This window comes from Streptopelia decaocto (genome assembly GCF_964273445.1).
Source record: "Streptopelia decaocto genome assembly, chromosome: 1".
Taxonomy (NCBI): Eukaryota; Metazoa; Chordata; class Aves; order Columbiformes; family Columbidae; genus Streptopelia; species Streptopelia decaocto.
This window is the reverse complement of record NC_138663.1, coordinates 119,870,176-119,896,102: the sequence shown is the minus strand read 5'-3', so window position 1 is coordinate 119,896,102 and position 25,927 is coordinate 119,870,176. Positions and strand designations below refer to the sequence as shown.

Sequence of the window (25,927 nt, the reverse complement as noted above, 5' to 3'; positions counted from 1 at the left end):
AGAGGGAAGGTTTTAAACAGGCCTGCCTGATGATTGAATGAAAATAAGCACTGTGACTGTATGGCATATCTGCAAAGACTACATTAATGCCAGGTTTCTATTATACCTTCAAACCACACTTCAACCCACTCCCCACAACTTCTCTGATTTTATTTTATTTATTTTTTAAAAAATATGGTTTCAACAGAGAATAAGGGAGATGATCAAGGTGCACGGAAGGGCTAAACGTGAGACCACTGGGTTTACATAGAATAAAACACTGCATGGATTTGGAAAAAAACATCACTAAGCACAAAATACAGTTTGTCAATCTCAGCTTGTTTGCTTGTGCCTCTGAAGTGCCACTCCAGTCTCCTTCAACTAAATGCTACTCTGACTTTACGCTAAGTCATACCTGCGTTAGCAGAACGTGTATTTGAATACAAATAAAGAGTTTTAAAATGAGTCCTAATGCCCACTTTCCAAAATTAGAGCTACAGTACAATTTTTTTTTTAATTGAACAATATGTATCTAGAAAAGCATAAGGAAAAACTAAAAGGGCAGCAACAGTGTAAAGGATTTTCTTTTTCAAAGCTTTTAACTGTTTGGAAATTGTTTACTCAAAGCTGACATTTTATTTAAATATCCTATTCAGGAATTATGAAAGCAACTTTATCCCACATTTCATTTCCACTAAAATTAACCATTTTTGTGTCAAACTCTTCCTAACAACAGCAATTTGTGCTTCTTAAATATTGAGGAAAAGTGATCTAAAATGGCATTTCATATTGAATACATCGCATGCTGGCTTAATCATGTACAAATCAAACCTTCTGCCAACTAAAACATTAAACACAGGACATAAGGTGCCGGTAGAGTATAAAACTGAAATGTATAACCAATTAATTTACTTTTTAATGAAATGCTTCTGAAACCATTCCAGCCAATTACAGTGTGCTAGAAATATTTCTTCATCAGTCTCAAGTCTTGTGAATCTAATAAGTATTGTCTCTATAATGTAACCCTTGTCTCACTGTACCAGATACATCCTCAAAAATAACAGTTTCATCTTAAATCATGCAATCCCAGGCATACTCTGAGGAGAGAAGACAGTGAAAGTGGAACTGCTTCTGGCAAGGCTAACCTGTTCAGATGGCATTAAGATAAATATATTTGAAAATAAGGTTTCTAAAATGAAAATTAAAGAAATTATTTCTTTTTAGAGAAAAAACAAGGGAGCTTCTCATCTTTGGAAAGGATTTTAAATTTCAGTTTAAGAAATAAAAATGGATATGCTTTTAAAAACAGTCTCAAGGGATCCAAATAAAGATTTTAACATGAAATCATGAAATCATGAAATCATAAAAGCAGTAGTGATCATTTAAAATTATATGACATTTAAACAAGTTTATATTTTAAAATTAGACTAATGCCATTTAATTTTAGATACCTACAGGTGAACTCACACTTAATTTGTTACCTTAGGACACACATGTACACCAATGATGATACAGTGCATACGTTAATATGCAAACCACCGAGACCTGCCATCTGGAGAGCTAATGAACAATCAAGGGATCCCAAATTAAACTACAGAATTTTCCCTTAGAATCTTTAGGACAACACTGTCAAGTTCAATCTATTCACTTAGCCTCCAGAATCAATTTTTCAAACTTTATGACAGGTCTAATAGTTTCCACCTGTTTCTCTTGCTTGACTTTTGACTGGCATGTTACCAGGCAGAGTGGAAATGCAGACAAAGACCCCTATTAGGCTCCGGCTGTTTCTCTACTGTGAGGTCGCTCAGCCATTAAATTAGTTCCAGCCCACTTTCCCCTTCCACATCTTAATTTTTGGGGGGTATGAAGGTTTGGGGAAGCGAGAAGGAGAAGAGACAAAAGTTTGACATTCAGTTGGTGTGAAAGGTATAAGAAAATCTAAAGTCACAAAAGTTAAATTCTAAATTAATTTATCATTTACTAACTAACTAATTTACTAACTTAATTTACTAGTAATCACACTAATTAAGTTTTTGAGGTGTCTGTATCATATTTTCAATCATCACAAACATGGTAAAATTTATAAAACCTAAGAGTCTATCTTTTAACATGCTCATTGCAATATATGATTACATAAACACAGTATTGCATTTTATTCTGGGAATCATGAATGATCAATAAGTACCTATTTTTTGTTCAACCACAGAAATTTTTCTTCCTGAGATATGTCTTCCTGTCATTCAGAATTGGCAATTAGAAAAAAGCGACAGACACATATCCTAACAAATTCATTTGGGTTCATTTGGAAGTACCTTAAAAACCTGACAACTTTCTTTTTCAATAATACTTACCTAATAGGTATTTGCATCAATTTCTAGTGATTTATGAAATGTTATCATCTGTGAAGGTTCAAGGTACTTTGCTGAGTTACAAATCAGATGGACTACATTATTCTATTATCCATGACAACCAAGTATTTATACATCAACCATAATACTTAAGACAAAGATTTTAACTTATTAAAACAAAGGTCGTTCTGCAAGATAAATTTACTTGGTCAAATTATAATCTGACTAGGATCATCTTCCCAGTATAAACTACTTAGAGCCAGGACTTCTAGTTTACATCTTACCTGATGAAAACTGACTACTACATCATGATGAGGTAAATCTCAAAGACCTACATCTGTGAACACTTCATTACATTTGGGATACCTAATGTAAAAAAGCAACCTGAGTGCTGACCACTCTGCTGGTACAGCACTTTAAAGACAAGAGAGTAAAGGTTCCACAGCCATCAAAAATACAAGACCACTTTTCCTAGCTCCATTGCCTTTCTTGATAATATAATCATGTATAAATTGGGCAGACATGATTCTGTTTAGCTTGTGATATCTAAACAAATTCACAAAACTCTGAATTATACACTTAATCTTGCTGAGATGTGTTAATAATGTTACTGAGAACGACCACCGAAAATAACTGTCAGGGAAGAAAGGTCTTGACCTATTAAATCATCATTTTGTTCGTTTCTTCACAGTACTTCTGCTTTCAATCCAATGGGCTGAACATGCTGTGAATACTAAAAATTAAGAAGTAAATGCTACAAATGCTTCCCTAAAATAACTCTTTTCTTTGTCGCCTCTTATTGAACTAGCATGTCTATCTATATCCAAACGCCACTGCAAAATCAGTTGTGGGGTAAGGATGTAGATCTGGTGGAAGGGGAACAGCAAAATTAGATAGCAACATTTTCTTTAATGTGTGTGCACATGACTACATATGCAAACAACGAGAATAGTTTTGGATTAAAATAAATTTGTATTTGATTCCAATCATCTCTAAACTGCAATATTTTAGTACAAATTCTCATTTGTAATTTTATCACTGTGTCAACTGTAAGACTACAAACTGATTTATTTTAATACTGTTATAATCCATCCTCATTTACAGAGGATGGATTTTTTACTTGCAAGAAAGCACATTCTGTAACTTATACTGGTCTCGCAATTCAGGCTGTCTAGCTGAGAACTAAGGCTATTATTGCTGGTTAACTAATCAGTTACAATAACATTCAAGATGATTTAGCTGATCATGTTGACTAAACAAAATTCCTGAGTTTATTTTCAACAGTAAAATTCATTTGCAATTTCTGCAGATAAAACAACACATACTCAAAAGTAGCTGTCGAGAAAAGTTATAGCTGCAGGTAGAAATACACCTAGAAAAACCTGTCCTGAAGAGCAACAACTTCCCAAAGACAGTTTTTTTCCATCAGACTATTTCATGAAACATAACAATGTAGTCTCTGTACATAGACTCCAACCTAAGATTTAGTAACTGTGATTTTCATATTGCTTAATCCCATTCAAAACTCTAACGAACTACCTTCTCAAAGCTATCCCACAACTCATTCACAAGGGTCATCTATGTGATGATCAAAGAATGTCTAGCACAACGCTAACTGAGGTTTAAAGAAAGTCCAAGAAACTACTAATTAGCATTTTAGCGAAATATTTAATAAAAGGAATGAGAGAAAACAGTGATGTTAAAATTAGTGCCACAATCTACTTGGTATCACTTTTATCACATAGCTAGCTTAGAAAATAACTTGTACTAGAAAATGCATATAATCTCCTAAATATCTACATTTAATGTCTTAAACTTTCATATGGTGATGTTCATGCTTTGCAAGAGGAATAATTATTAAACTACACTGCCAAACAAAAAAGCGTCACTCTCAGATTTTTCCACCCTTTACGGCTTAGTATTTTACACATTATCAATCAATATTTTGTGAACACTAAGATCTCTATTTTGTGTCCTTTCTAGAAGACAATCAGCCTATTTTAGTTTGGCTAACTTGTAGACAACAAATAAACCAAAGGAAAAAAAAAAGTTTCTTACTGAACATTCTGTGTTACTATAATTGTGAATTCCAGATCAGAAAGCTTATTTGGTACGGTCTAGATCACTATCTTACCCATCTAGAAGATTCATGGTTGTTGTGGTAACTTCAGTAAAAAGAAGAATCTTTCCAAGCTTCTTTGTTTGAAGATTCTGTTGATATGTCTTCAGGCTGAAATGTTCTGATGAGAAGCTTCCCATCTCAGTGATGACTGGCATGAGAGACGGAGTTATCTCCATTTTTGATTCAGAGGATGAAACAAATTTAAGAGACAACTTGCTGGATGTTCTTAATCCTTCAGCATCTACATGTCCCTCGAGCCATTTCAGAAAAGCAAGATGAATTTCCTGTGGGCAAGGGAAATAAAATAAGGACTATCACATGTGAAGACATACAAACATTCTTCGGAGAATGCAATCACCTTCTACTTCAAAATGGGAAAACTACTTCTATTTCCTCTTCGAAGATCAACTTCTGCTGCTTGTTCTAGTCCAGCCTGGCCTGACTAACTGGCACTCTCTTCCTAGGCTTGAGACCATGCTCCTTTGCAGATTAATTGGGCTTAATCTTTCCCTACAACAGGGTTTGTAGTGGTTCTGCTATATACTGAAGCATGAAGTGCACACATTCATCTGTATTATGCATGTTTTTCAAGATGCCAAGTTTCTTTCCTGCAAGCCCTTTAGTCCATAGCTAAGAATCAATGCGGAGGATAAACCAGCAGCTACGAAAAACATTTACTGATTTCTCAGTGGAACAACTGCTAAAAAGGCTCATACCTTCAGCTAATGGAAGCTTCACTACTACTACCTCAAATATAGACAAAAGTGGCTGTTAATTAGCTAACTAAAATAGAAGCATGTACCTCAAGAATGCACCCAACTAAGAAAATTCTACCACCAGTGTATGAAATGCAGCTGTATGTATGTTCAATGGCATGGCTAGTACACATTTCTGTGCAAAAGATTTAAAATGTGAAATATACAAGTACATCCATATATAATTCTATATATCTACACACCAAAACTTTGATTTTTCTCTCCTTTATTTTATGTTATTTAGAAATACATTTTTTAAATGTGAAATAAAGATATTCATTACTGGGATTATTACCTGTCTGTTACATGTTACACATTCACAGAACTCTTTCTTGAGATATCCAATTCTATTCTGAGAGATTTGATATGAAATGTTTGCCACATCTTTGAAAAGAGTAATTTAACAGCCCGTGAACACAGATGCTGAGACTTCTTTTTGCTAAGTGCGTATCTTAGATTTTGAAGAGCTCTCCTAGAGACAAAGTGGTCTTTCTTATGGTACATAACGCCACAAAAAACCCCATGTATTCTGTTCTAGCGAAAATAACGTACTAGTGATTCTTGTCCTCAAATTTTTAAAAGAAAGACATTTGAATTTTATGTAAAAAACTTCTGACCAAATATATGCCTCTCCTTCACATTACTGCCATATCTGGGAAGCAGAATACGAGTGTTTCCTACGTGAGTGCTGAAGACAGTACTAAGCTCTCTTGCCCTTGAACAAGATGTCCCTGAGCTCCAGCCCAACTCTTTAAAACCCACAAACTGCAATTAAGAGAAAACTTCCTATAGTTATCTAGTTACTCCATTTTCCCAAATCCCGTTGTTATATCTTAAGAAGGAATGAGAAAGGTGGTCCTGTTCCTAACTCTTTTCTACAGATTGTCCATCCTCGGAAACTTTACGTTCTCAAGTTTCACAGGGACGCTGCTTCTTATGTAACGTTTGCACGCTGAACGTCAGCAGACTTACTGCTTTGCAGCCCTGTAGTACAGGCAGCAGAGCATAACACAAAGGAAGGAATCGCCTCTTTCCAAATGCAACCAAACACTGGCTTCTAAGCCCCAATATGATCTAAGAGTGACTCAGTAGCTAAATTTTAGTTACAGAGAAATAACTTATCATTTCTTGGTTTTCTAAAGCTTCATCTGAACTCTTTCCATCTAGCTTCTTGGACAAAATATGCTTGAAATACTTTATTTTTTTTTCATATGCATCAGAAATGACGATGTGGCATTAAAGGTTTTATGAGCATTTCTTTGACTTGATCTGCATGAAGCATTTGCATCTTCACTTAGTGTAAAAATCATAGCTTTGATAGACTGCTGCTGAGCTCTTTACACACTATCCTACTTGTTTTACACACGCACACACAGAGTAACTTATTAGCTGTAACTGATATTCAGAAAAACTACAACTTTCATTTTTGTGAGGGAGTATATGAAAACTGCTTAATCAGAAAGTGCATTTTCCTATAGTTTTCTGAACACAGAAATTCACTTAGTGTAACTGAGCATGCAAGTCCTATACACAAAAGCAGAATCTTAACTCACATAAGCACAGGTTTGCTGACTTGCAGAAGCAGACATTAAGTTAAAAATAAAGGCGCTCAAAATATTATTACATTTTAAATAAAAAGTAAAAGTGCTCAACTATGCATCAGAAAATCTGGTGTGCTTTTGCCACAACATACTTTCTGAAAAGACTGAAATAGTGTATACTTACGTGCAATGTTACATTATTACAAATATGCCACACAATTCCTACCATTTATCCTCTTGAGCATTTTCTTTCAGGTCATTTTTTTCCCCATAGTTTTTAGGTTTATTTCTTGATTTGATTTTCTTATTTATAACACACACCAAACCACTTAAGAATTGTTACATGTGTATAATTATGAAGCTAATTTTCCCCATAATGTACATGTTTAGTGAGCTGATCAAAAATATAAACATGAGTAATACATAATGAAGAACAGCATTTGATTTTTAAAAATTCCTAAAGAACATGGGTTTACATCTTGAACAAAGCAAAGTTTCAAGTGCTGTCCAAGTAGATGCTAGAAAAACTAATTTTCACTGTAAGAAGCTCCTTCACATCAAGTTACAGAAACACAGATGCTTTACCAATGCATTTTGCTCCCCACAATTACACTGGCACACAGAGAAGGACATTTTTGTATAATGAAATAAACATATACAAGAAGTCAGGGTTAACCTCTGCTTCAACTCCGTTCACAAGGAATATAATCATGTCAGAACCTGAACTGTGCGATTTGTTGCTAAGTTCTGGATTCAGCTTCAAATTCAAAACCTATCCCAGCCACATCCGCTGTTCTGCAGCAACCTCTGGTGGCCATTGAAATGAAAAGTGTTGGTTCAGAAACCGCCTGGTCTTCCACACCTCTGGTACCAGATCAGGTGTGTCAAGTAAGGCACCCAATGCAAGGTCAGGGAATACCCAGACTCCTGGCCACTGCTTACCCTGACCATTATCAAAATCCTACAACATGCAGGTACAAGCTGCAAATGAGTATGCAATCAAACAAGCTGTAGCTTCAGGCACCGACAACAATACCTGAAGCTACTTAAATGTATAATCATACTAAAATCTGTACTACGCATATTGTAACATACGTTTTAAATATAATAACTACACTTGATTTAGGGAGGCACAAATATATTCTGAAATTATTATTCATCATTACTGCATCAGTTTTGGCAGGACAACTGAAGCCAAGCCAAATATAAAACTGTTCCTTTTTCAGACCACATTTTCTATGTACATTTTGTAAAGCTGAGACATTGCCTTCTTTCTTAAGGAATGAATGAAATTTGACATGTCAACCAAACAACTTGGCAACAAGAGAGCTAATCAGTTTCCCAGTTAAAATAAGCAACTATAAATTAAATGTTTATATCGAGAATTTTTTTCTACCCATCTTTAGAATAGTAAAAGCACAATATATTTTCAATGCATTGTAAAAAACAATTACCAGAAGCAGAAAAGCACTATATGAACATGAACTACCCACCACTTCTCACTAACAAATCATCCCCCAGCACTCCAAAGCACAACTTAAATCCTCCCAGGCAGAAGATGGAGAGACATGAAATTCTGAAGCAGTGACAGCCTCACTGATCTGGTACCCAGGGACAAAGATCAACCAGCAGAATTTTCATTGTCAGACTGAGTGTGTCACTGAAAGAAAAGTTGTTCTGAGCAGGTGGAGAGATATAGTGGATGTTACTTCAGCAAATTCATAGAAATAGCAAGTTGAGATGCTGCATACTACGTGCCCTCAGCTCCTCCACTGATCAGCACAAATGCTTATTATGAGTCACTGTACCAAGGATCAGAGGTCTGACATTGCAAGTTGTTGAACTGAAGTTTAAATGGTAATTGTAACATAAAGAAGGAAGAGTAAAAGCTGTATTTTGTTTATGATTTAACATCTGCTTTCTATGATTTTAAGAGTTTAGTCAGGTGTGTGAAGAAACTGCTAAGTAAAGGAAGTTTTCTTTTGCTGTTTAAAATTATTTTTGTTTTCGTAATCATTAGTTTCACGTTTTCCTAATGCTTACTTAGCAATTGAGTTTGAATAATAAGGAGAAAAGAGGGAGACATCCAAGAGAAAAACCAGCTGCATATGGACCCTCCTCTGTTGTAGTATAAAATAACAGAAAATTACAGCTCCTGATGGAGAAGATTTTATTTCCACCTGGGCTCTATCAACCAATGAGACTTACAAAGCACATAAATTTTCAGTTATAATGGTTCAAAATAATCTGAAATCCAAGACTTTATTCTTACATTCTATTTATATAAAGAGAATTTTGATCTAATTTCTTATTTTTCTATGTATTTTCATATACATATACAGACATATGCAGTATCTCTCTCACTGGGCATATTTGGGAGCTGCTCTTTTCTACCAAACTCTGTGACAATAGATCTTAAACTTTGTATCAAAGGAATTCTTAGTTAAGACAAAATTCAGTCACCGCTTAAATTCACTTGGTATCTATTAAAAACAATGAGATGAAACTAAATACTAGTCTAAAAATATAATGCCATAAACTAAATAAACATTATGCATCAGTCAGCTTTCCCTGGGAGGAAAAATTAGACAATTTTAACTACCAATGCTCTAACTGATGACTCAGTATTGTGACTATAATACCCTATTGTAGCTGATGCTTGTGAAGAGGCCAAGTATTCACTTTCTGGATACAGAGCTAGAATATGATTTAACAATTTTTCTCCTTCCTTTGCCTAAAATGTAATCATTTCCAAAGAACTACCTCTATTTTTACTTCACTGTGCTTTTTAAAAGTTTGCAGTTGATGGATTGATTCATGTATTATCAGTTGAGGTACTGATTAAATCATGGATGTATATCTGTTTTTTAACAGCACACGAAGATTACACAGGCACAAAGTACCAGTCTTCTAGAGAAGCACATGAATAGCCCATTTGGAGCATAACCACATTTATAGACATCACACCTTCAACATGGCTAACCTGCTTTTTTTTCCTGAATTGGCTGTTTACAAATTACTACTATCCATTCCAGGTATGATCTTAAAGGTGTATATTACATATGAATTCTATAATAGCATTGGTGGAAAAGAACACATTTTAATAAAGAGTGCACAGCATTCGGAATTGGATTTCAACTTTAGAATACAAAAAAACACACATGCATATAGGCATACACAAAACATATATCCTCCTTGTATTACACAGCTTTGCTCAACAGCACTACAAGTTTGAAGGTGTTAAATTAACCCCTGGAGAGTTTCCATAGCATCTCTTGAATCCAACAGAAACAAACTGAAGTCCAGCATGGTAGTAAGCAGTTAGCTGGTGCCAACAAAAAACACATCTACAGTGGCGACTCCTGCCCCAAATGCTCGCGACTTAGGAGGCCGGCAGCAGGAAAAGTCAGCTATTAGCACAAGAGGGCAAGGTTTTGGCAGACGTTTCTGACTAATGAGGCCCACAAAATGCTTTTTCTGATGCTGCCTCTGTTTTTACTTCCTGCACTAATGCCATACTTGAGATTTGAAGCAGATGACAGTTCCATAACACAACCATAGGCCCATTTTAAAATCATGTTCATACTTAGTCAATATAGAAAAATGCTAAAAATAAACAGGTATTAAAAGGCACCAAAAAACCTTACTGTAAAGATACTGAAGATGCAGAAAAAACGTGATGTTATGTGCTATCCTTATTGCTTTCAAACCCCAGCAAGTATATATTACCTTTTACTGAGGCTTTGTAAAACATTTTATAAATACTAATTTTAGTACCACAACCATTCATTAAAAGGTATTATTTTCTTTTACAAGGTGGGGAACCCAGTACAATAACTTTCTCTTTAGGAAACGACTGAAGAAATTAGGGGGAAAAAAAGGGGACCAAAAAAAAATAATCTACAGGTCAGATAAGGTAGGAAGATAATCTCATGGCCATCACAGCCTTGACAGAGGAACTGGAAGACGCTGAAGAACAAGCCTGCTGTCACCTCTTCCACAGAAACACTCACAAAGGTGGGAGAATGGTTGCTCTTCCCTCCCAAGATAAACAATACAGGCAATTAAGTTCAGTGGTCATCTTCTACTAGTTGCACGGGACTTAGGAAAGTTGTAGATGGCAGATGGATTATTTGTGTTTCTATGTCTAAGCCAGTGTCTCCAACCAGACAATCAGGTTAAGATATTTCATTAGACAGTCATAATCATTATTTCAATACTGTTCAGATATCATTGATATGTAGCAACATTACCAACTATACATCAGTGCCTGGAGTCCTGAATAGCTTGCTCTTTTAGACTTAAATAAGTGTAAGCTAGAAGATGGATTTTCTAACAACTGACACAAAGACAATAAACAGAACTGTAAAACATTAAGTCTGCCTAAAACACATTCAAAATCTGATTTGAAATACACCAAGTACTCAAATTCATTTTCAAAAAGCATATATAAAACTTTTAATAATAACTGCTTATAATTAATTTCAAAGTTCAGCCCTTGTTCAAGGGAACAGATAAAAATTGAGCAAACCAGTTCCCTCCACAGCCCCATTCTCTGATTTTAATCTAGATTTACATTACTTACAATATTTTCATTTGTTTTGCATATTTTATTAATAGGAAGACATTTTACCTGAGGTCATCACTCTAGGCTAAGTCAGAGGAGAATCTGCATCTATCATACTTTATTCAGCACGCAGAGGGTCATTAATTTTGTTCACAGCATAAAAATCTTAGGAAGGCGAGAAATCCCCAGTTCTCTACTCCCTCCTTTCCCCATCCCCCAAAGAACTTCATAAAGATTTTATTGTAGTACAACCGAGATGCATTCTCATTTCACGTTCTCATGAACCTCTGCAGTTACTTGGCTGATATTTGCTATGCATTCTCAGGGTACTACATAACTAGGAAATCTCTTTCAGTTTATTAATAATCTTTTTATATTTCCTAAAGCCAGATACAGCACAAAACATGAGTTGATTGTGTAAAATATGTAAGGGCATTTAGAAAGCTGGCACAGTTTGGTAACTTTTTAAATTCACAACCAACCGGATTTTTAGAAGTCTCCAGTGGCTTGGGCAGTTACTTAAGTCTGCCATATATTTTCTCAAGAGAGGCAGAAAAAGCCAACCATTTCTGAAAGATCATGCCAGAGACCAAGTTCCTTATTTTTGTCTCCACACTTCAGTGTGTTTTTAAAAACAAGTATTACATTACATTAACAGTTACGTAGTGTATCATCGCAGCAGTATGGGGAGTAGAAACAGTCACATATAGTAGTGGGTCCATTTTGCCAACTGATATGTGGAATACCTAGTCCAAAAAACTGAAAGATTTTTAACAAAGTGTTGCAAGGTATCCTTATCCTTTTTACTGCAGTTACATTTCTTTGAACATGAAGCATCTTACCCAGTCTACATGTCCAGAAACTGCTCATAAATCTGTGCCTAAGTTTGAATCCAAAATTAAATTTAGCTTTAAAAAGCACTGTATGTAGGCAGAAAATTAATTTATCCAATGTGAGCAGTCTATTCTAAAAACAGGCTGCAGGGCCCAGGTCAGAACTGAACAACTCATGAAAAATATATCAGATGTTACATTCTGTAGAGAAAAGGATGCTGTCGGTAAGACAAAAAGAAAACAACCAGCACTGAAAAGAAAAATCAGTCTTCATGTCAAGTTTTTTTTACCAATATCTGTTCTTTCTAGCACAGTGTTACGCTTAGATATTAGGTCACTAGAAGGCACACGTGATCATTCAGTCACGCAAAACAAATATGGGAGATGAGGCAGTCACAATTTTTCTTTATTGCTATATGCAAAAAAAGTATCAAAAATTCTTGAAAGGATGGAATGATAAAAAAAGGAGTGAACGCGTACTGCTCTAAGCAGAACACATTTGCTTGGATTTCTCAGTTTTGATAAAGTACTACTGTTTAGGGTCCCGATGTAACAACCTTCACAGCCGCGGGACAAGGGCAGCTGGAGAAACCCCACCGCACCCTCCTCAATGCAAAGCAGAGCCAGGGGGAGGGACCAGGGGGATACCAGAGCGACACTGTGAGGTGCATCCCAGCTTTTGCTTTTCATACTCCACCGAAACAGAACAGTCTGGAAGCAATCTTCTCAGCAGCTGCTCTCATCAACAAACTGTTTATTGTAATAAAGTGGCTGGGTCAAAGGCTAAACATCATCCAGAACTGAAAGTGTATCTTTAAAAAAAAACCTGAAGCCCCCCATGCATATGAAAAAAAGCACATTGCATATGAAAAAGAACCATATTCCATTCTGAAAGGCCAAAAGTCCACTTAAACAAAAACTCCTTAATTTGCTGAAGCAGTATTTTATAATGTAGCACTAATTTACTGCAGCTTGTGCTGATTTTGAGACTATGCAAGGTTTCTAATAAAACCAGAAGTAATTTAAAATTCAATCTGTGTTTTATGGCAAAAAAAAGAGTTGTATTAGAAAATATTCTAAAATATATATTAACATTTATTAACACTGAATAAATTAGCTCCATATTCACATACAATAACAACAAAATGAGTACTTCTCTAAAACATTTCAAACGCACCATCATCATGCTACACAGGTTGAAAAAACAGGTTTAGGCTCAGTATCAGTTTAAAAAGAAAAAATAATTTGCAGGTTTTATGATGCAGGTAGCAGAGCAAGATGAGGTACTAAAAGCATGTATATTAAATCCTTTGCAAGCACTTGCCAAGTCAGTGCCAAAACTCATTTGAAAGCTTTTCAATGCAATAGCCCATATTCAGATATCAAAACCTCTTCAAGAATTCCCAGCTCTGTCAGGAATCACTAAGGGACTGAATTTAACCAAGTTTTAAGCCAAGTGTACTTTACAAAAATTGCAATTGCATGTTACCATATAACTACATTTAAGCACATGAACACACACAAAAAGAAAGGAAGACAGAATGTATGCATCAAAACCCCGTCATATTTAGCGTAATTTAGTAACATCCATAATAAAGTTTTAGTTTAAACTAAAGGTTACTAAAAACTACAGCGCAAAATCTCATTTAGTAGTTTGTAGCTCTTAATCTCAGAAATTAAACAGTCTATGACCACCTCTGCAAGGTGAACTGGCAACATAACTTGGCACAGTAATTGGGTACATTTGCTGCAAAAGACTGTGAAGCTGAAGGTAAAGGATCAGTAAGAACAAGGTCTGCCTTTGACATAACATCACTACATAACACTTCACAAAAATGAGCGCTGCAATGAAAGGGCTGATAAATCAGAAGACTAGTAGGTGTTGATTTATCCTACCAGAAAGAGGAGTGATAAATTACGGTTTGACCATTTAATTCTTCATGACACCAACTTTGTAGCAAAACTGTTGCTATTTTTTGTAGAAAAGTGTACAGCAAACTGAATATATATGCAACTGTGCTAAAAATAAGTATAGAGAAACCAAGCAGAAAGGAAAAGACATTCCACTTTTGCACTAAAATCTGAACGTTATGCATATTAAAGTGGGTTTTTTAAAAGAAAAAAACCCAAGGCAAAAACCAAATGTTTAGAAGAATAAATTAAGATATAAATCTAAACCTAAATGCTGTATACATTTATTTTAAATTGCTCTCAAAAGTATTCTGTATTGACTAGAAAAAAAATACAGAAGAATTTTGTTCTCAGCTAATAGGGCAATAAATTAGATGCAATATATTCAGCTGGTAAAACTGGCTCTGTTAAACAGCTATCACATAATAGTATTTTTATTTGGCACCAAAACTTTTTTTTTTTTAACTGAGGATAAAATTGTCTGTTGAAAATCTTGGAATTAGTAGTAGAATGAGTTAAGTAAATAAAACCTAAGAAAATATTTTTTCTTAGCACTGATAATACACAGTTCTTAGTTGTAAGTTTTCCATCAGGTTTGTTTTGCCTTTCAACAGGTTTATATATATAAAATGTGAGTGAATTTAGTGTTCATGAATATGAAATAGCAGAACAGGAGCCAAAGATTCTCCTCTTAGCACTGCAAACACGCATTTAACTCAAACGACAGGGTTTCAGCTGTACCTCATTTTTGCCTCTTCTGAGCAAGAACTCCCAACTCTGTCCCACTGTAGGGGTTTTTGAGCTGAAGAAATGTCTGTGAAGCATTAGGGTGAAACCACAACACATTTTCACATGTACCACAACTCAGAGATTACAATACACTTACGTGCCTAAAATTGCATGACTAACGTTCAACATATACCGTATATTTTATAATTCTTTCTAAAGCCAATACAGATTGACCTAAGTTTATAAATTGAAAAAAAAAAAAAGATACTAAAAGAAACATCTTAGAAAGGAAGAATTTCTTGGAAATTATATGTCATAATGGCAAGAACATGCTTGGTATGTTATTTATGGTATAAGTACTCTGAAGATAAAAAACAGTATTAAGTTAACAACTGCCAACTTACTCTGTAACTAAGATCTCCTTGCTAATCCAGGATCCTAAAAAAAAATAATTAGCATGATGTCATGGGATTGGTTAACAAAAAAAAAAGTAAACCAATGCTTTTTATTTAGCAGTGTCTATAAAAAAAGTTAAGCTTCAAGCTTTGAAAATACATCATATACATATACAGCAATGTAAAATTTAGTTATCATATCGAGAACTCTAAAGAAAGGCTCAATAACATTCAGTTTATCACAAATTAACACATTTTTCTTACAAAATATAGGGAAAAATACAGTATTCATGCCCATGTACTATAATGCTAAGTTGAAAGAGTGAATGATACAAACCACATTTACAGTTACGCTAGCTACATGATTTCTATCACATTGTAATTCTCTCCCTTTTTCAGCCCTTTCAGATTTAACACTTACTTTCTTCTGCTGGGATTGAAACTTTGTTCAGAACAAGAGAGAGATAAATTTTTCCTCAGAGAGAAAAACAAAAGACAGTAAGCAAATCACACACCACACCTTCCTGGAGCTACAAAAGTCCTGATACACAGGCAGCTTCAAGAACTAAATTCAGACCCAACCTGCCTAGAAAGCAGCCACCTGAAAGCATTTCTGCAATTGTTGAGGATAAATGAGGAAAAAAAAAGTCCTTTAAAGATGGACGTAAAACATATTTGACCTTCACAGCGATAAGGCCAAGCTTTTATTTAGGCAAGCCGTTTAGCTAGTCCAGGGCTGAGTTCACTTCAGTCAAATCATATATGCCACTAGTGTAGCATATAGAACTCACAGTATTGCAGACAATGCAGCAGAAGTCAAAGCTCATGACTGAAATTCAGGGCTTCAGGAGTGATCTTGGGAAATCAAGCATTCAAAGAAGCAAAGAAAGACTCAAGACTGAGGCAGTGTAAGAGAAGTGCTCAACAGAAGCAAATACAGGCAGTCAGGAGCATTTTTGACAATGGCACATTCTTTATTCTGAAGGACTTTGGCTTCCCTTGATTTGTCTCTGAGGATAACCACCTGTTTCTGTGCTTAGGGATATTTATACTCTATTACTATTGAAATAGTTGAGGGAAGACTCAATCTGTCAAACAAAAGCCTGCAATATTCATTAGTGCAAATGATAACACTTCAGGTAGAATGTATCCTAAAGAGATCTCATTTGATAAAATCTAACCATAATGTTCAGAAACACACTCTTGCATTGTTTTAAGACTCAACGGAATAGCATGCCTGAAAAAAGAATATGGCTTCATTTTTAGACTTTTCCCGTTAAAATTTAGGATTAACCCAGGTAAGGAAACGTCTTGGGGGGTGGCAGTCTGGAGGGGACAACAAAACACAACCTTATAGAAATATTTGTTGAAAACTATGTAAAGAGTAAATATTTGCTTCGAATGGGCACTGATGTTGTCTATGGCAAATGTTAATTACAGCAGTGCCAGTCTCAAACTTCTGACAAGGTAAAAAGGCTTTTAAGTGGAGTAACAGTAGAGCTTAATGCAATTTTTCATTCCAGCTCAGCAGCCAGTGAGTGAAAGGCGATTCTGGCTTTCAAGCCATCCAACCGTATTGTGCATTTCCTAGCTCCTGACTGACCATAGGAAGTGGTATAATTGGAACTTTTGAACTCTGATCTAATACTAAAAATAAAAATAGCAAAGGTCTGGGCAAGAGAGCCTTACAGACACAAGGACTAAGACTACAACATCCTATTCTTAAGTCAAAAATCTGGCCAGAATGAAGCAAAAGCTTCAAAAGACTGAAAATCAGCTCTGCACATATCCACTCCAAAGATGAACTTTTAACTGATTAAATATGAACCACTTCTGTTGAAGGTCCTTAATGAATAGTTCCAAACCAAAGATAAATTGTCTTGAGGGAAAAAGTTTCAGGGATTACATCCCTCAGTACTAAAATGGGAAAAAAAAGTTTAAAATGCATTTCCAGAATCATTCCACAGAAACTAATGAACTCAAGCTACAGACAAAGTCTGTATGCTCAGTCTGTGACATCTAGTGATTAATTTTTCCTTCATTAAGTAGGTACAATTTGGGTCTCTGTTTCTTGAACGTAATAGCCAGGGAATCAGGAAACTGAGAGCACGGCAATTATTATTTAATTTTGAGTTTAAAGTTTCATGTATACATTCAGTTTTTTAAGCTAATGTTATTACATAAAACCCAGAACATTACAGTGGCTGCAAATGTAACATTCTACCAGCAAATTATCATATGCTTCTAAGAGGAAGAGACATCCTTGAACAGACAGAGAAATTATTTCGTATGCAGCAACAAAGACAGCAACAATTGTAGTAAGGTTTATTTCAGTTAAAAAATGTCTAATTTGCTATTGCTGGACTACTAATTGGAGATCATCATTAAACAGAGTGGACCGTGTAGGATAGAAAAAAGCTTGAAAATATTTTGAGAAGACTGAAGTCCATTCCACCTCCAAATGCAAATAGCTGCTGCAGAGATTACAAAAGCATATCCTTGTCTTTGCTAGCTATTCATACATAACCTTTGACTGAAATACCAGATTAAATATTGTTGCTTCCCAGATGTTGCCCATAGCTAAAGCAGGTAGAAGGAAAAACTTCCCATAATTGCAAGGGCTGATGAATTTATCTTTCAAATGACATAATGACACATAGCAGAAAGAGGCAGCTCTTGTCAAAAGCCACTGCTGCTCAGACAATACAAACACAAGCACAAATCAGCAGCCATACCAATATAATATGTCCCTTTAAATCTGTACTTTTTCTCCAACAGTGGCCAGCAGCAATGCATGAGATGAACACAGCAGACATAAGGTTAACTACCTCCTCTTCTAGCAATCAGCATCATAAAGATTTGTGAGCCAAAGAACATGCACCTCATAGCTTCAATGAAAGATTATTCTCCCGTGAAAGACAAGTAATCTTTCCAACTTGGTTCAAGTTATTGACTACTCTCATTTAAATTAATGACAGGAGTATTCTAAAGACAAAAGAACAACTTTAAATGTTTTCAGGTATTTCTAACGAAACCTCAGGAATTCAAACAAGCAGCTCAAATATTTATGGTAATTTGCAGCTCATACTGTTTATGGTAACTTCGGGAAAGTGCCTCTCTCTATAGGAACCAAAAATAAGACACAGCATTTGCTTCCAGATACTGCATTTTCTTTTGCATCAGCTAATATATCGTACTAACATACCACCATGTAAAAACACAGTAAAAAAAATAGAAAAATAACTAGGTAACTTATCGCTACAGCTGCTGTTCCTGTCAGGTAGCTGTGGTACATGAACTAATCATAATGGCAACAACTCCATTTTGGAAAGAAAAAAAGTATCTCTTCCAGACCAGAAAAACGCATGGATAATTGCTTATTTCATGTAATGAATTGTGAAGTCAAAACATGCCATATGTAATTTTTTATTTAAATCTTGATTACTATGCATCAAAAACCAATTATTTTCCCTTATCTTGTAAAAGAATTTCAAAAATACCTCCTGGAATTAATTTTCATTGATTGTGACTACATGCAAATGCTGAGACATGCTCCCACGAAACAATTCTCTCCATCTTAAAATTCAGAGGATCTTGACATGTTTTTTAATTCCTAAAAGTTGTATTTATACAATAGGAAGACAGCATCTGGGCACAGTTCTTTAAAGCAAAGGAGATTGTTATACACTTTCTCCAACTGAATATTGCTCTTCTCTTCAAATATTTTTTATAACGAGAACAATGTAACTTTTTCTATTGAATTTATGAACGACTTCATTAGTTGAAAGGTAAGTTACAAAGAAATGACGACCATGTACTTTGTTGCAAGGGTAACATCAAAATAGAGATGACAAATAGAAAAAAGGAAACATATGCATACTATTCGGTAATACACATTATATCCGTAATCTCCCTTCACGCTTGGATCTTAGCAAATAAAAATCACCTTATCTTTATTTAGATTATCTCTCTGAAGTTGTTAAAACATGATATTTACTTTATAGTAAGCCTACATTTAAGGGTAAGAAGCTGAGCAAGAATCTGGATGCGAGTTGTCTGTCCAAATAATGTTTTAAGACTCGGCAGTCTGTGTACCCACTTCTAAAGACTTCAGTTATTAAATGATCGATGGTTCTGTCTTCAAATCTTAGTTGTCACCATCAAAACATTGTAAATTTATTATGGCCACCATTACTCTTAAACTGCAGTAGGGATTCTTATCCATGTTAAAACAAGTAGGGAAAGACTGTACTAGTCTCCTCAATACTGCTCTTACTAAGGTTTGACTTTAACAACTATTTTAATTATACATTTGTTCAGTTTTAACAAATTAAGGAGGATGTTTGGAAATGTTTTCTGAAATAGTACTTAAAATATTTCTTAAATAAGTTCAACAGTACAAAAATAAGCTCAACAGTACAATTTAGTACACGCTTGATAAACAAAGCACACTAGATAAGGAAAGTGATTATCAGTAAAGCAAGATGTAAAAAATAAAATGGTGTCCCATATCTTATATCCTAGTGAAATGATACGTCCAAAGTAGCACAGATTTTATGGCTAAATTTTTTTACATGCATTATAATAACTAGCAGCTGTAGGGAATGCTAGAAAACGGAGTAATACAAGTTGTTTTCTACACGGTCGAGCCTTGCTCCTTACCTCTGCCTCTTCAGCTGTTACCCTATTCCCCTCTGTCCTCCTCCCACACAGTGTCTGTCTTCTCTTTTATCCAGTATCAAACTAGACCCACTGTCTCTTCCTCCTGAGCTTTTTCTCTCAAAAAAAAAGTCTTACCCTCATCAGCCTAGGAGCATGCTCCAATTCACACACTATATTAATAACTCCCATCTCAACTTTTCTTCGGGTTGGAGTTCTCCGGGACCAGTCTTCTTCTTTGTGGCTGTATCACTTCCATAATTTCTACTATACCATGCCTTTATTAAGGAACGGATAAAGAAAGAAGCCTTAATTTCTAAAATCTGAGGTTGTCAATATGGCTAATAAGACTATATACAGACTTTTAAAAAACATGCATATTGACACACATACACATATGCACAGAGACCTATACAAGTCTGTAGATATATGCACAGAAGTAGTGCCATACTTAAGTACAGAATTTCATCACCTTTATGGATCCTCTAGTGTGTGCACAAGGAAATGCTGGCACAGAAAAGCCAATGACCAGCTGCAATTCTTAAAAGGAAATCATGTAATCCTGTGAAGCACAGGTCTGTACAATCTAACTGTAAGAATACAGGTTGCCCTGATGGACTTAGCTACAAAACACTTTTACAGAGGATACTTTTACTGGTGGAAGAAAAATACACGTACCATAAAAACAGAGAGAACAAGATTTATTCTGATTTTTTTTCTTCTGAGAAACCTTGCTTCAATATTCATGTAAATCCTTTGTAATTAATGTCACTACTACAATTGCCAAGTAACTGAGTACAGTGATTTACTAAACTGGAACACAATCCACTAGTTGTGAAGACTGACTAAAACCCAAATAAAAAAATCTTTCACATAAAATTGTAGTTAAAACTGCAGCAAACTTTCTGATTCAAGCTAACAGCTGTTATTTAATCAGCTTTTCACTACAAGAACTGCATAATGTCAGCCAGATAGCTACATGCCAAATTCCATTCCCACTGCACCTGGAATTTCAGGATTTCCTCAACATGTCAGAAACCCCAAATCATTTCTTAAAACGAACTGTCAAATCATAAATATAACAGAATCTAAGTCAGTCCCTTCCCCATCAACTGCTGACACAAGTCATACTTGATAATTTTTTATTTCAGTCTTTGTCTTCTTTGAAAACAAACATTGAGAATACTGGAACTTTTTAAAAAAAAAAAAATCAATGATAACTCTAATTAAACTCCCATCTTAATTTTCCAGAATCAATTCAGCTTGATAGACTTAAACAATAAGCTTTGTGTTGTGGATTTTTTTTTTTCTGATAACATTGTTGTATAACTGAATTGTCAAAGAACTGTTAAGAGTCAAAGAAATATATACAGACAACCAAAATATGGTAAATGCACTGTTTCAAAACCAGCTAGAGTTTGCAGCTTTTTTTTTGAAGAGCAATATAAGGAGACACTTCTATTTACTCTTGGTTATATCTTTTTATTCAACTTTTCCCTTTAATTAAAATATATAATCTTGTATCATCTACCCATAATTTGTTTAAAAGTACAGATACAAAAGAATCACTAATTAAATTGTTAGATAACTACTATAATGATTGCTCATTGTGGAAACGTACCGTCATTTCTGAGTAATGGTAACATGATAGCATCGCACAGGACTCCAGCTGATGCCAAGCCTGTTCTCATTTTCCCAGTCTCACTTACATAAATTAGCCACAGGCTCTACTGACAGTCAGAGAATCTCAAGTTTTTTATGTTTGGAAATACTCCACTTTTGTCGAATCTTTACCAGTGAGGTCAGAGTAAACCAACTTATGCCAAATTGCCACGGATCTCCAGAGTGTTTGTCACAAGTTATGGATTCTTGCTATCTAAAATCACCCATCTGCTCAAAGGCAGTACGCTGAACCCTGACTCCAAAAGGTTTATCAGTTACAACTTTTGAGTGCTGAAACAAAATCCAAGACCAGTCACTTTAATTACAGCCTTCATGTTAAGATAGAATGTGTGCCTGTGTTAGACACAGAGCCAACATGAATTTGGATTAGTCTGTCACTGTGGATTTTACTTTTTTAATTTAGATTCCTACTACAAACTCCAAGATAAACTGAAACTAAGAAAACTCAGCCTCACACATGGGCTAGCAATGCTCTCTGCTGAGTGACCTACACTCAAGAAATGGTACTTAGCCCTAACTCTATTGTCTATCATTTCGGGAGTAAGAAGTTATAAGAAGGCATGAGCATCAAGCCTAATAATGTTTTAAATACATATTTCACAAGCAGTTCTGAAAGGACAAAACAATTTGTCGTTCTCTGCAGTACAGAAAGAACATGCCTACTGAAGAAAGTGGTTGTGAAGTATCATGCACACTGACTTGAAGCAAGCCTTGAAACATGATAGAATACACTTCAATGAGTTGCACTTTGGTCAGAAGCCAGCACATAATAATTTCATATTAGAGCTAGTTCTACAATAAGATTAAACGCTACTCAGCACAAAAGTCAATAACTTCTAGTTCTCACAGCAGCAGTAGACCCTTTTTATGGAGACTGCTATAAACAAGATCTTTTCTTCCATTCTCCAAGGCTTCTTGCATCTTCCAAATGATCATCAAAAACATTTATTGAATCAATACATAGTCAAACAGTTGTTTACAAACCATAATGCAACATAAGTATGCTATTCATTATTATGTGCCTACAAATGTGATTCATTGTTGTTTAACATAAGCAGTCTGCTTGCTGCTATTGTGCAAAACACATTTTTAACTAGAGAAGCGTAAAAGAAAGGGAATGTTTGCCAGATTTCTCATTCCCCCTCCCTCAAGTATGTGGCAAATGTTCCCTGAAGATAAACAACAGAAAAACAAAAGGTAGCTTTAGCAACCACCTGGAATTACTTGGCTTCACATTTGGAGTCCCTTTCATCTCCCAGCAAGATTCTGGGAAACACTGAAAATGTTTTACTCTATATTGACACTACATACCATCCATTCCTATGAAATTTAAAATGCTGTTTGCAAATTGAGGAAATAATATACAGGGCAGTCGCTGCAAACAGGCAAAGAAGTTTTAATGCAAATCTATATACAACACGCTATGCATAAAATGTTTTCTATCCCTTCCTTATCTTTTGCTCCCCTGTGTGCTCTCCAAAGCCAGCTCATAAGTGACCCCTGCTGGTACGACACCTTCCCTCCCTAAAGGAGCGGTATAAAAAGCTGCAACTGCATCTAGCTTTTCAGAGCAAGAGAGATTGGCAATGATTTTAAAGTTATGCCAATACTGTTCTAGCTCAGCTGGGCAGGAACACTGATCAACACTGGAGTCTCATGGTGCTGGTGAGTGCACTGAAAACACCTGCAGCATGCCAGCCTTTCTTCAATAAACACCTCCAGGGAGAAGTCTGAAGAAACTTTGCTGAGTGAACAAATTAAGAGATAATTTAGCCTTCCAATACTTATAGTAGGCAGCATGAACAAAGATCAGCCATCAGTCAGATCCTGAGCCTGGACTACTGAGTTAGTACCCAGGAAAAATGCTTTGATTTTGTCTCTAAAGTTAATAAAAAAACTTACGTAGTTTCACGGGCTTTTGGCATTATAAGAGTGGCTATTAAAAAAAGGAAAAAAAAAGAGTAGCCCCTGAGCAGAGAGCGAGGAAAGCCTTGTTTCCTGTAACTATGTCTCATAGTTTAACTGCAAGAGCCCTCATCATTTTTTTCTCCATGACTTCTACACACAGTCACTATTACGATTTCTCATATCTCCCATACCTTCTCTTGACTTTCCCTCCTTTCTCAACAGAACCAGCTAAATGTTTCTCAGCAGCACAGCCAAAATTTTTTTTAAGGACAAAACAATTTTTCAAGGTAAGATGCCAATTTAATGACTCCCACCAATCCAAGCAAGCTTTTTTGTATCTGAGGGATGCCAAGAAAATACACTCTTCAGCTCCAGGAGAGGGAGCACTGTTCCTGTTTCTAGGCAGTGAGACCCACAAGGCTCCAGTCAACAGCAAAGACCTGAAAATTCAGAATGCAATGCCCTCCCCTGCACCCCTCCCTCATTTGGGGGTGAGAAAGTGTAATGAGAGGAAGGAGCCAGTTCAATATTGCATTGTTGTTCTTCCTGTGAGAGCAGTGTGGTCCTTCCCTTGCCAAGATCTCATCACCTCTTCCAGCTGATGGAAGAACATAGGTGTTCAGGCAGCAAATCCATAGTTACCTGTTACTATTCATGTCACCCATAACATCACCTACACAGTTATGCACAGAGCTGGTATCACCCCATCACATCTAGCCTGTATCTCCAAGCTCCCGTACCTCAACCCCCCATGACACCCCTCTCCTCTCTTCACAGCAACACACTCAGTCTGTCACGAGTTCCTGCCTCTTTACTACCACTTGCCCTGCCAGCTGGGAGGGCAGCAAAAGAGGGTGGGTGCTTCTGTCAGAGCGGTGTTTAGCAGACTGGCAGTCCCACCAGCCTCTCTTGATTGCCAGGCAAGACTGACAAGCTGCCCTGGCATATCACTCACTTTGAAAAGCATCCTGCCCTGGACTGTATGTTATAGCATTTGCTATAGAAACTCGGTTTCTTTTAAGCTTTTACTTCTACCAACTACTTGGAACCCCAAAGTTTAAAAAATTTACTGAAGAACCAGCAGATCTATTAGGAAACTACACTAATAAAGGTCTGCAGAATAACAGAAGACTGAGGGGAAAGAAGAAAGATGCGCTAAAATATACAGTACTTATTCCACCTCCATCTACTACACGACTATATGCCAAGTTTTACAAAACTCTTCACTAAGGCACAAGAGGAAATACCACTGAGAAACAAGAACCAGCGTCTTGGTTCCCAGCTGCAGATTTCCTTCCCCTTTCTATCCATCCTCACTCATGCTGCACCTACCTTCAAGGCCCACAGTTAATCCTTCCTCTGTATGCTAGATAGGGTAAGGACAGAAAACAGAGAAGCATCCTTCTTCTCAGTTACTGTATTAAGTTTAGCACAGATTAAGAAGTTACCCTGTGCTTGGTAAACCACAGTAACTGACCATAATAATTCTCTTCACAAATGTGAAGTAATAACACATCAACTTAAATCTCTGCAGTTTATTCTGCCATGCCATTGAGTTCTCTCTTCTCACACTCAGCCCTATCACAGAGCTGGTGCCCAAAAAGCCCTACACAGCTTAAGCACATCTGAGACTGGCCTTTCTCTGTGCTGAACCTGCAGAGGATTTAGCTGGCAAACTTCTCGCATCTGGAAGTTGGTGCAAACCAGGAATCTGCAGGGGCACACGCCTCAGTCAGGGTGGCGTTAGCTCTCGGAAGAATGGCTTTCTGCTCTCCTCTGACCAAGAGAGCTCTGAACTGTTGAAGCAGAAGATGGTCCCTACGTACCTTCATTATCTTGAGTGCTGATGAAGGAAAAAAAAATAAGAAAAAGAGCTACTGACTGTCAAATAACCATCCCGTCTTAGAGGGCCATTCCTTTCAGAACCACGTTAGAATTTGCACATCGATACCAAGGGCTTTTCAATGAATGACAACACTGAAATAGTTTTGGTTTACAATCAGTATGACCCCTCTGGGTTTGCAAGTTCCGTTACAAAGAAACAAAAGCTAATTTGAGGCAGGGAGATAGAAGAATACAAAGCAAAAGCAAACCCACCATCCAAGCTCACACAAGCAACTCAAGGCCTTGTAAGTCAACAAATAACTGAATTTATTATGGAAAACAAACAAACAAACATAAATACAAGGAGTTAAATTACAACTATTTTAATAGATAGTGCTTCTTTATCAGTCCTTGCTTAGGTTTTGCAGATATACTCTTCAGAAAGCCACTTAAGAGAAAAAAAGCATACTACCTGTCAGAATGAAAATAGTTTGCCAAATGCACTGCATTGCCTAACCAGCCCAGCAGAAACACAGCTTTTAATAGCAGAGTTCCACACATGGCATGTATTAAATCAATTTCCCAAAAAGAATAAGCTGTTCCAGCAAATATACATTTTTACTGCTGCAGATGCATTTACATTGCTGTATCTACTTTTTTTCCCCTGAAGCAA

At 36.0% G+C, this 25,927-nt stretch overlaps 1 protein-coding gene across 2 annotated transcripts in view; it reads right to left on the bottom strand.

Annotated features, from left to right (window-relative positions):
• The window catches only part of HLCS (holocarboxylase synthetase), a gene marked incomplete at its 5' end in the record, with an annotated part of 122,463 nt that overhangs the window by 74,532 nt on the left and 22,004 nt on the right, over positions 1–25,927 (bottom strand). For both annotated transcript variants that reach the window (XM_082058514.1, XM_082058515.1), the window contains one exon: positions 4,462–4,733. In XM_082058514.1, the coding sequence (XP_081914640.1) occupies positions 4,462–4,733 (272 nt within the window). The remainder of the gene's footprint in view (positions 1–4,461; positions 4,734–25,927) is intronic.